The sequence below is a fragment of the Hypomesus nipponensis genome, chromosome 15, assembly GCF_054491055.1.
Source record: "Hypomesus nipponensis isolate SF chromosome 15, ASM5449105v1, whole genome shotgun sequence".
Classification (NCBI taxonomy): Eukaryota; Metazoa; Chordata; class Actinopteri; order Osmeriformes; family Osmeridae; genus Hypomesus; species Hypomesus nipponensis.
In genome coordinates, this window is record NC_140375.1 from 1,952,342 (window position 1) to 1,963,965 (window position 11,624).

The window sequence follows — 11,624 nt, forward strand, 5'->3', positions numbered from 1 at the left end:
AACTGGCACAGGAAAAAGACCCAGAGATTTTGCCGGAAAGATTCAAAATAGACTTGGCTAGAGTTTTCTCCAAATGTTGCCCTGTGAAATAATGTTTTCATGAGAGCCAAAATCACTATTTTTTTTATCCTTTTTCTCTATTTCTGTGTCTGTTCCCCCCCCCTCTTGTATTGGAGCTGAAATTAAACCAGCCTCTCTCTTCCCTTTTTTCTCTAACTGCCAGCCGGCCTCAGACCCGGTTGATAAGCCTCCCTAACTGACCCAGACGTGGCCCGGGAACAAAGGAACAACTGAGTGAGAGAAAGGAGGAGGAGAGACCAAAACTGTTGGTCTAAATCCATCTCGGCTTTGGATTTACAATTAGCTCTTTAATTAAAGTCAAGGTTGTGGGTTTGCGTTACGTGTGTATGTGTGGGTGTGTGTGCATTTAGTTTAGTGAGGCAGGGTTTTAAGCACAGCAGAAAAAACAAGGATGATAATACAACTCTTTCTCTCTCTCTTTTTTCATTCTGCCTCTCCTCCCTTCCCCTCTCCTCCTTCCTCTTTCTTGATGCATGATAACAAAAACAATGAGGTGTTCACTCATGACAGCTCTTTGTCATGTTTTGACTGGCCAGAACTTTGCAAAGGTAATTTTCGATGTCACAAAGTGCAGTTGCTTTCTTCCAGCTCATTCGTCTTTCTAATCAGATAGTGACACCAACATGAATCACATTTTATCTTCAACATCAACATGTCAGATACATAAACGGAATTCTAACAGCACTTTGACAGAGATTAAAATGACTAAATAACCATCCTGTTATTAATACTGTAAATAATCATATAAAAGTGTCAAATATGCACAAAGACCAACATCTAAACCCATGATGGTATGTATGAGTGAGGGTGTGAGTGACTCTGCAAAACCATCAGAGGGCTGAAAAAAATGGACATGATACTGCAGGTGAACACATTTCAAACTTTAATGGCCGTGTTCGACACAAGACAGTAATACTGTTCATTTTCTATTCCTGTCATGCATGATACAGACCTCAAAATATCTTGAGAGAGATACTATACACAATGTTCTTTCTCTTTTTGGAAAAGGCCATACGTTTCAATAAATAGGGGCACCATGATTTCACTGCTAATGCTGACTGTCAAGTTTTCACAAATACTCCATCTCCTTTTCTCTCATCTACGCATACAGTCCAAACACACATCAAATACTCACACACACACTTTGCATCTTATGCCGAATCACTTTCAAGAGGTCACACTGCAAGGAACGAGGTCTGTGTGCATGTTTGTTCATGCAAGCGTTTGTGTGTGTGTGTGTGTGTGGGGGGGGGGGGGGAGCAATGGCTAGACATAATGGCAATGGCATTTAACAAAGCAATGTGCATCTCGAATACAAATTATATATATATATATATATATATATATATATGTATTGTTTTTTTTATTTTTTACGGACAATCCCCGATCAAAATAAATAACAAATCAGTGAAAAATAACTGAGAAAATAATGAAATTACCTCTGCTTCACAGGATTTTTAATCGTATGAATGATTGTTCAAACAAAGCATTTAATTTTGTGCCAACACCAAATGAGTTTTGAATCAACATTTGCTTGTGACCTTTCCTTAGCAGTATTGTTTATGCTCTTGTTGCCTTCACAGCTGAAGAAAATGTGAAAACTCACATTTTAAGGCTAAATAAAATGTGAACAAGAAAAGGAATTGTGTGGACATTACACAGAGATAGTCATTCAATTAATTGTTACACTTACTGTACAATGGTATGGCCCTAAATCAACAGACACCTATACTGAAACGCTTGTTTATGAAACACAATGTCTTCAACCAGCATAAACACTTCACCAAGAGTTTAATGCATGGGAAATACTTTGAGAGCCTTCACTGAAAGCAGTTGACAGTGAGGAAGAATGATGGTCCTCCAACACTGTACTGTACTGACACAAGGCTGGGGTGATTTGACACAGCATATTGCAAAGTTTTAATTAAACAACAGGAATATTTATTTAACTCGTTGAGTGTTTACATAAGTCTACTCTCATGGGAGTGCAACTTGCATGTACACAATGACAATAGAAAAAGTGCTATTATGGGGATGGGCTTTCAGATCAGGGGGGGTATTCCAGAAAGCAGGTTATGCAACATAACCGGGTAAATTAACCCACCAGCTGATTCACAATGGTGCAGCAACCTACTGGCAATGTTGCTACAACGCTGGATGTCAGCTGGGGAGTTAACTTACCCGGGGATGTCACATAACCTGATATGTGTATATGTGGCTGGGTGTGTTCTATTCCAAAGCAATCAGTGGTTTCTATCCCTTCTACTAAAAGACCACTTACCATGTGACTTTATTGGAGTGAAAGAACACTCATCACCTAGCAACAGAATGCCAGTCAGAGAGACAGAGAAGGAGAGAAAGGTAAGAATTGAGATTAAAATATTAAAATAGAATGTGTTATTTATTGCATGGGTGCATTACTGACGGAGGCAGATATACTGATATGAAATGTTTCTTTGTAAAACAGATCACAGTTAGGTCACACCATGGTACAGCAACCTGTTCAATCATGTCTGCATTAGTTATCCTCAACAGGTTCATTAATAGAAATTGATTATCAGTTAATTTCTCAAACCATAACATTTACATGTACATGTCTCAGTCTATTAGGTTAGTTGTACCAAAAAAAAACACTATAGTATGTTGCAATATATATTCTCAGCCCTCATTGTATACGATGACTGTCGCATTCATTGCAGGACTCCAAAGATGAACACGAGCAAACCCAACGCCAGGAGAACACAGCTGTTAACATGCTGCCGACTACATGAACATGACCGGAGATCTGCATGGAGAAAGAGAATGTCAAGGAGGGCAACGTTAATTTGGCTTCATTAGAATTAGTGATGTTTGGGGTGAGGGGTGGGGAGTTAGGTGTGTGTGTGTGTGTGTGCACCATGACAAACGTAACTTCATTTACTTGAATCTGTGTGTGTGTATGTACGGGTTTAAGGAGTGAAAACTTTTACCAATCTGTGCAACTAAGCACAAGCCCCAGAGGAAGGCTGTGTGCACTGGAATTAGACACAATTGATTCTTTCCATCTCAACGTCAAATTCAATTCCGCTTCCTGGGATTACAAAGGCCAGAAGCACTAATGCACACTCGATGCCCGTCACCCAGGTCCTTGATCAAACACACCAAACACACACACACAAACAGGGGGCCACTAAAATTCCAATTCAACTGATTCAATTTACGAACAAATTTGACCTCGCGGAACATAGCTTTAGATAACTAGCCAGCTACACAAATAGATAACTAGCTAGCAATACAAACAGACATACAGACAGACGGGGCAGTGTGTGTGTGTGTGCATGCACAGCTGTGTCACCCACACTTTATCGCACAGTAGACTAAAAGCTGATCCTACAAACTATGGTATTTTGCCAAATACAACACAGCATACACGTGCATAAACAGAGCCTAAATACTACTTAAATAAAACCAGCTATCCCAAAAAAGGAAAGGCCGTTGCCTTGTCTTCTCATCCGTTTCATATGTATTCCCATAAAACACAAATGCCTTCTTAAAATAAAGGGGACGACTTCTCTCTTTCTCATTTTCAGGTGATTAATGAATGACTAAGAACTTGGACAACCAGCAACTTGACCTGAGAATTCACCCAAACAAAAAGCAGGAAATGTAAACCAGAGGATATTCATAATAATTTGTCTTCAAAACAAACAGGCCTCCTATACATACTGCTCATTTAATGAGGTGTGTGTGTGTTCATAATAAGATCAGTGCAGGGGTGTATGAGTTGTATTTAACATGAAAAGTCAGTGCTGTGAAGTGAAGACTGACCTCACTCCCACTCAGAGCTCCAGAGCTCCAGAGAAGAGGGGGAGTCACGGGTAACTCAACCATGATGCTCCTTCACAGGCTACACTCAAAGTAGGAGAGAGGCCCCTGGAGGGCCGTGACGCACTACCACCCACTTTTCCATGCCAAGCCTACAGTATGTGTGCGGTAGACTTAGGTCTAAGTGTATATCTTCGCTTTCATTACGGCTGTAATGACAGCTTTTGTATGCATTTGAACTGTAGTAGGGTGGGTGGGTTTGTGTGTGTGTGTGTGTGTGTGTGTCTGACCCACCATTCATGGTGGGGACCAAGAAGTCCCAGAACTGACAGCGCTCAGCAAACATCTTCCTCTGAAGGAGAGGTGGGCCGCTGTCCAGCCTGATGTATTCCTGCTGCTCCAAGGTAAACATGGGCCAATCCCCATCTGACAGCATTGGGTTCCTACCAAAAAAAGAATAGGTGACTGCATATACATTGGGTACATTGCCCCATGGAGGTATTTATGATACATATCCAAATATTGCGTCATAAATATAAACATTGTGCATGGTCATGAGAAGACATGCACGCAAACGAATACAGATTTTTACAATTATATTAGATACTTTGATTTATTTGTGAGTAGAACTTTGAGAGATCTATTAAGAGATCCGTGTGTGAGCGTGTAGCAAATCTAACATACCCAGTTCTGGCAAAGTTAGCCCAACGCTTCATAAGCCCCTTGCTTAGAGCTACCTCCTCATACGTGTATCCCAGACTGCTATTCAGCGGAATTCCAAAGACAAACTCAATCTCGTAGGCATGCATGACGCCCATCCACGCTGGCCAGGGATTGGCTGAGGAGTGGTGGTTGAACAGATAAAGGTGGGACTTACCCCCATGTTCTGTATACCTGTTGTGAAACAAACCACAAATGTGTAAGCCCAAAAGACCCTTCAGTCTTTGTGAAAAAACGTAGAACTCGACTCAACTCTGTCCTTTCTCTCCCTCCTTACCTGTGGGTAAAGTTTAACAATGGGCAGTTAAAGAACCAGTCACCCACTATACTGGCAAGTGTGTCACGATATTTTGCACTGCTACTCTCATTTGCCCAAGAGAGGTAGCTTGAAGCCACCTTTTCTCTCGAAACATCATTGAATTGTGGCAGTGCTAATTTCAGCCCTTCCAGGAAGTCGTCTTTGCTGATCAGGCTCTGGCCAGTGATGTCAAATCCTGGTACCCCTTGAAGCAGGAAGAAAGTCCCTTCATCCTTGTTTAGACCAACCAGAACATCAGTCTTCTTGAAGTTTCCACTTTGGAGCAGGACCTGGGTTTTATACAAACAGATACAAATATCTTATTTAATCAGCGTTCAGAGATTATCAGCGATCAGATGGAGGAAATGCTTGTAACAATGGTCAAACTCATCTAAGACTGAGAAGAAACCGTTTTCCTTACGTTTCCCCCCCCCCCCTAGTTTAATTAAACCATGTTCCAAATGGATTTTGACAGCATTTAAATTGTAGGCACCACCAAACACACACACACACACACACAGTACATGCATACTGTACCTCAGGATGGTCTGGTAAGAAGTCTCCATCCACAACTGGGTGGAAAGGTATACCTATAAGTGAGGGGCTGCTGAGAACATTAAACTGGTGGAGGAGGATGTCATCAACAGGAGCTTCCTGCAGACATGGCTCCAGTTCTGCTAGGGAGGAGAGGGGACAACCCAGAGCCTTCCCCAGGCTCCATGACCTGCCGCCGGCAAAGAAAGACCGTCACAGCCTGTGTGTCTGATTGCATGTCACAGGTAGCCCCCCAAAAGTCAGCTAAAGTAGGTAATGCTTGTGTGAGTGGGTGTACATGTGTTTGTAGGACATTGCCTTTTAACTTAACAACCATGTGGGGAAAATTCCTTAACAGATGAAGAATTAAGAAAATATCGTATTTAAATATGTCGATTTTCATGTTGATATTTGCTCTGTGTATGTGTACCTGTTCCAGGCCTCTGCCTGGCTCAGTGACGCCCATGGGGCATTGGGCGACCCACTCTGCAGTATGGCTCTATGGAAGAGCCCCTGGCTCCCTGGAGAGAGAAGGTGGATACCCACCGACCCTGCTCCAGCACTTTCCCCAAACAGCGTCACCTGAGATCAGACACAAAACGACTGACAACGTCCTTTTTTCTGGACCTTGACTTGATGCAATGGCCTGACGACATTTAGCTTTATTGCTACCTTTGACGGGTCGCCTCCAAAAGCTTCAATGTTTTCCATTACCCAACGAAGAGCCAATTGCTGGTCCAGTAATCCACTGTTTCCGTGGACACGAGGAGCACCAGGGAGAGCTAGGAAGCCGAGGGCTCCCAGTCTGTGTTCAATCACAACTTAAGTTCATTATATCCTACCTACAATACGTTGACATACCGTTTGCATAGATAGAACCATGTGCCTCCTTTGTTTAGATTTACAGTAGATACTGTATGTATACTTGCTCTGAGCTGGTGAAAGATTTGACGTTGCCTTACCTGTAGTTCATGGACACCACAACAACATCTTCTGATTTGCTGAGGAAGCGTCCATCATAGATGTTCAGACTGGACGTCCCTGAAGTGAACCCGCCTCCATAGATCCACACCATCACAGGAGCCAATGAGTATGTGCTGGACCGTGGGTGGGTGGGGCAGGGGGTCCAGACATTGAGGTAGAGGCAGTCCTCACTCATCTGGGTGTTGGCATTCCACATCTCAGTACCTTGGAACCCTGTCCATGAAAGGCAGCATTACCAATGCATGCACAGATACTTTATGTACAGGTAAATAGGGTGTGTTTGTTTGTGTGTGCTTGTGGGTGGCTGTCCATTGAGCATGTTTCCATGAATTGTAAATTAGGCATGTGGGTGTGTGTGAATGACCAGGAAAGGCTGTATCCAGAGGTTGGCAGCATGAATTGGGAAAGCGTGTAGCATCCTTCACCCCTGCCCATTCTTCCACTGGCTCTGGGCTTTGGAATCTTAGCTTCCCGACGGGTGGTTTTCCATAGGGGATTCCCAGGAATGCCAATATGGATCCACTCCCTGGCACTGAGAGACGCACCCCCCGGACTCTACCTTTGGCTGTAGCCACAATGAGGTCATCCTGAGTAGCTGAAGTCAGGGTGAGAAGGCGGAGCAACAAAAGTGACAGGATGATGGTAATGTGGGCTGGAATCTGGGTTGCCATAAACACACCTTTAGGTCTTGGGGGAAGAAAATACAAAAGCAAGTCACATTAAGGCAGAAATTCATACACAGGACAGAGTTTGTCAGATGAGAACCTATATGAGGTGTGTATATGTATTAAATGACTGCGCGCATGTGCTTCTGTTGTGGCCCATTTTACGCATGCTAATGCAATAAGTAATATATAATTGTAAAACACGGCAATTGATTTAAGACAAAACAGCAAAGCCACGTTTTCGAATTATTCTGAGAGTGACCGCGACGAATCCAGAAAGGCGAATTAACTATTTCGCAAACCAAATGCTGCATGTATGCATACCTATTAAAGGTCATCTTTCTAATGAAACATTTTATTTTTTGATTCCACACACTCTACTTACTGCGTGACGTTAGTGGGTTAACTTTAATGCGTGGAGAGTGAGAAAAGATCCCTCAAGTGTAGCTTCTGTTCTCCCCTCATTCCAGTTTGCCTATTGTTGCTTTTCGCCAGGGACGTGGTCTAGTAGTCTGATTTGGTTTGTGTCAGATTGCAATAAATTAGCACATTTCACTTGTGTAAGCATTGCTATTTAAATTGAGTTATATTAACTAAAGTTCAGGAGGAAGCACCAAGACCCCTCCTTCACTCGAATCAACTAATACGCATCAGCTCAGTGAAAGCGCGGAGGAATTCGACCGAATTCCCCGTTTTCAATTACGAGTTCTGTGTAAAGTCTCTTCGGTTCCTCTGGTCCTCGTGCTAGCATGTTATTGTCACCCTCCCGACCTCCCCTTTCTTCTCTGCTCTCTCTGTGGTCTTGGCTCTGCAACCAGCCTCCTCCACCAATCGGTCTTGGCTTTGCTACCAGCCCCGCTTCAATAAAAGCATATATATTCAAACACTGAAGATTTACTGAACTCGTGAAAAGGATGTTTGATAACAGACTACACGAGTCTTCTGACAGATGTGTCTGACTCAGGACTCCGTGTTCAAGTAAACAGGGCAGTGACCGCTGGGCTGCACAACTGCAACCTAATCTGACCCAGCAAGGTTAATTCTAAGTGAGTCAAACGTTTCTTGTCACATTTAAATCATATTGGACTTTTTTCAAGCTTTGACTTTTAACATGACAACTACATAGCTGGGATGGCTGTTATTAAATAATAAGGTTGTTTTTTTTTTAAAGCTTTTAAAAATAATCGATGACAGAATGTTTATCGTATAGGCCTGTCAAACATTCTGGAAGGTGTAAAACCGTAGCCATAGGCTATTGAGTGTCGCCAAACAAAAACAGGTGGGACTGGTTGGCAATAAGAGTGATTTTGAATTGTTTTTTAATTACATTGTCTATGCAAATACAAATAACACAAAAGCCTAAAGAGAATACTTAAATAACGTTAGACAAGCTGATCGCACTGAGCAACATTTGCGTTCATGCGACTTGCAAAGTACACCGACATTTAAAGTAGCCTACACAACTTTGTAGTAAACTACATAGCAGAATTATAGCATTTAAAGAGTTAAACTTACCCTGTCATATGTATTAACTTCAGATAGGCCTAGATATTACTCCGTTTTCCACCAACTCATGCACCCTTTTTGCCTTCCTGCTTTGTATTTTTTTTTTTATGTCGCCAACAGTGTGTGTGAGTGTGTGTGTGAGAGAGGGACAAAGAGAGAGAAATTGTTTGCATCAACTAGAACATGCGTATCATGTTGCTGCGCAATCTTCCAAATGACTCCCAGTCTAACAACGCAACCTACACGATTTCGCCCTGTTCAAGGTAAATTGTGAAATTCTGATTCATGGAATGGTCAAGGCTGGATTAACCATTAGGGCAATTGGGCACTCGCCCAGGGCCACATGACATCTGGAGCCTTGGACAACGTCAACAAAAATGATATATCACGTTATGAACGCAGTCCATACTTTCCTTAATATGAGTACTTTATTGCAACTCGTTCGATCTGAATAGTATGTTAAATCACGTCAAAAACAGTGTTTGTGTAGTCTAGCCTGCAGGGGCGCAAAAAGTGGGTATGCGCTATATGCGGCGCATAGGGGCGCCGCACCATGGGGGCGCCAAAGCAATGGTAAAGATTAATAAATTTAAAAATATTACATCTTTTTTTGTTATTTTCTATATATAGCTGCTGTTGTGCGTTTCTGCATTTCCTCAATGTTATAAAATATTTTAGAACCGCTTGGGTAGGCGCCCTATCTCATAAAATAGAATTTTGACATCTAGAGGGAGCGGGGGCGCCGTGAGCGCTGAGCGAGCAGTACGAGTATTGAGTGGTCGTCTATGGAAAATGATGGACAAAGCAAAAAAGCTTTCGGCGGCTAAAAATAGAAAAGGAAATAGGGAAAGGGACATGACATGTCAAGGGATGAAACAGTAGTAGTAAATAAGTGGATGGTTAAAGGCAACAGGTAGAATTTAAAATGTGACGTTTGTGCTCATGGAGGCTTGCAAATATTCATGTTAACAGACTAGCTAGCGTTTGCTAACACGCAAACTACGGAATGTAGCAGCCACATTTGGGTTTAAGGCTAGTTTAGAATATGCAAAACCGAGGTTGATGAGCTGAAATCAGAAAAATAAGGTAGCATGTAAAATAAATGACAATAATCTGGAAAACGTAACTAATGCAATAACTCTGGTTTACATCAATCATGCACAGTGTGCAATTATGCACAGATTTTCTACCAAACTTGGAGACGTGCAAATATTCATGTTAACAGACTGTTTTCAGACTAATGTTTGCTAACGTGAGCTAAAGTGGGGTTGCTTACAGATGAAGTCTGATTAGTTCTAATGCCAAATCGAAATAATTTAACATGTTTTGTTATAGGCTAAGCTTATCTTGCCATTGCGAATGAAAAATGCATTTCTGTATCAAAACCCTGCATGTGGGAAATATAACAATTAGCCTTTGTCTGACAGTGGGGACGTAGTAAACAAATCAGAACGTAAATTTAAACATCCGCTAAGCATATGCTCGAATGCCATCAATGATGATTTATTTGTAATGAAAATTAAGTACATGAAAAAAATAAGATACAATAATGTGGTTGCCAGGGGTGATGATTAGGTTACCACTTGTCACAATATGGTTGCCACAATTTTTCAAGCCCAGAATATACCTATGCTATATATACATATTTCATTATTTATAATTATGGTAGGCCTACAGTGGCTGATATACTTTAAAATAAACCTTTATTATTTAAAGCCTATACATGATGTCCGGCACAATTATTTTATTTTTTTGGGGGGGTGGGGGGGGCGCCAAAATTGTTGCTGCATACCCCTCTGACACTGGGTAGTTGCACCCCTGCTAGCCTGCACAATCCTGCTTGCGGCTTGCCAGCTCTACGCCGCGGACACTGCGAGTGAGAGTCACATGACTTGAAGCGTTGCGGCTGGAGGAGAGCGTTCTATGGGGAGATTCAGTATAGCAAGATGGATAAGCAGTTAATCGGGAGTGCTAAAAGAACATTAAAAAATAATTTTAGTTAGTTGACAATTTGAAACATGTACCAAAAATAGCTGGGACAAGAATAACTGGGGCTGGTGGGTGGACTGGTAGAGCATCACCCAAGTGAGGGGATGACTGGAAACTATAGGAAGATGTAAAATATGTCCCCCCCCTAACAAGCCTGGTCTGCTACCCAGACTTGAACCATAGACCCTTACAAAGAGAATTTGTCAAATATGCTTCTCAAATGCAAACACACATGCACACACACACACACACACTGTTGTGATGAAGTCCAACGGAAAATAATTGATGACTGAGGAAAAACTAAGACTCAATAAAAAGGTTGAACAAACATGTTTTCCTAGTGTGAACTATTCTACCCCAGTGAGTTGTGGTTTTGATGAGGGAAGGGCATAGGATACAGTGGCCTCATATGAAATGGAGTAAAGTTATACAAACATTGTTTCTATAGAATACTTTCCTATGAGGGCACAGAAAGAGGTAGTCAAGTTTCAACATTCAAATTTTCAAATTCTACAGTGTACAACTTCCCAGCCTTGTAAGAAAACGTGACACAATCAAAACTCACCATGTACTTTAAGGTTGTAGTGTCTCCACTGTCTCAAGCTGGAAGCTTTGTGTCATATGGAGCAACGGTATATGAACTTCAACAGATCACCATGACAGGTCTGAGACAGATGAAAGACAGCTTTCCAAGCCTCACTGGACCTCACTTCTCACGTACACAAACAAACAGCTGAGATCATCTCCACCCCATCCCATTTACACCACACGTTGCATCTGTAAAGCCACAGCGTTGTTGATTACACCCCTCACACAAACTTTTCATCGCCCTGCCGTCTGGCAAGAGGTACCAAAGCACTCTGCCCCTCATGGCCAGACTGTGTAACAGCTTCTTACCCCTAGCCATCAGACTCCTCAATCGTCAGACACTGGACTGACACATACCTTGCAATTCCTTGCACATTATAAATACTACGCCACATGATGTATGTTTTACATCCACAGTATCCTTACTGCTACCTAATAACTGCTACCTCAATGCA

General features: G+C 42.1%; 1 protein-coding gene across 2 annotated transcripts; it reads right to left on the reverse strand.

The window, feature by feature from the left end:
* Positions 1–2,463: 2,463 nt before the first annotated feature.
* On the reverse strand, positions 2,464–8,803 carry LOC146256968 (cholinesterase-like). 2 transcript variants are annotated; one of them, XM_084674802.1, is made up of 11 exons: positions 8,602–8,803; positions 7,472–7,598; positions 6,786–7,108; positions 6,400–6,634; positions 6,110–6,242; positions 5,868–6,019; positions 5,441–5,627; positions 4,883–5,193; positions 4,570–4,779; positions 4,180–4,328; positions 2,464–2,866 (listed from the first exon to the last, which is right to left on the reverse strand). In XM_084674802.1, exons 3-11 carry the CDS (start codon positions 7,090–7,092, stop codon positions 2,772–2,774), a joined length of 1,779 nt encoding a protein of 592 aa, XP_084530928.1. In that variant the 5' UTR covers positions 7,093–7,108; positions 7,472–7,598; positions 8,602–8,803; the 3' UTR covers positions 2,464–2,771. The 2 variants fall into 2 exon arrangements, with proteins under 2 accessions (XP_084530928.1, XP_084530927.1); XM_084674801.1 differs by lacking the exon at positions 7,472–7,598.
* Between the last annotated feature and the right edge of the window lie 2,821 nt (positions 8,804–11,624).

Bases quoted from the DNA above. Each gene is read 5' to 3' on its own strand.
- LOC146256968 (XM_084674801.1), bottom strand. The intron at 6,635-6,785 runs GTCATTCACACA...TTTCATGGACAG, and splicing joins TCTGGATACAGCCTTTCCTG to GGTTCCAAGGTACTGAGATG. The intron at 6,243-6,399 runs GTAAGGCAACGT...GATTGAACACAG, and splicing joins GTGGTGTCCATGAACTACAG to ACTGGGAGCCCTCGGCTTCC.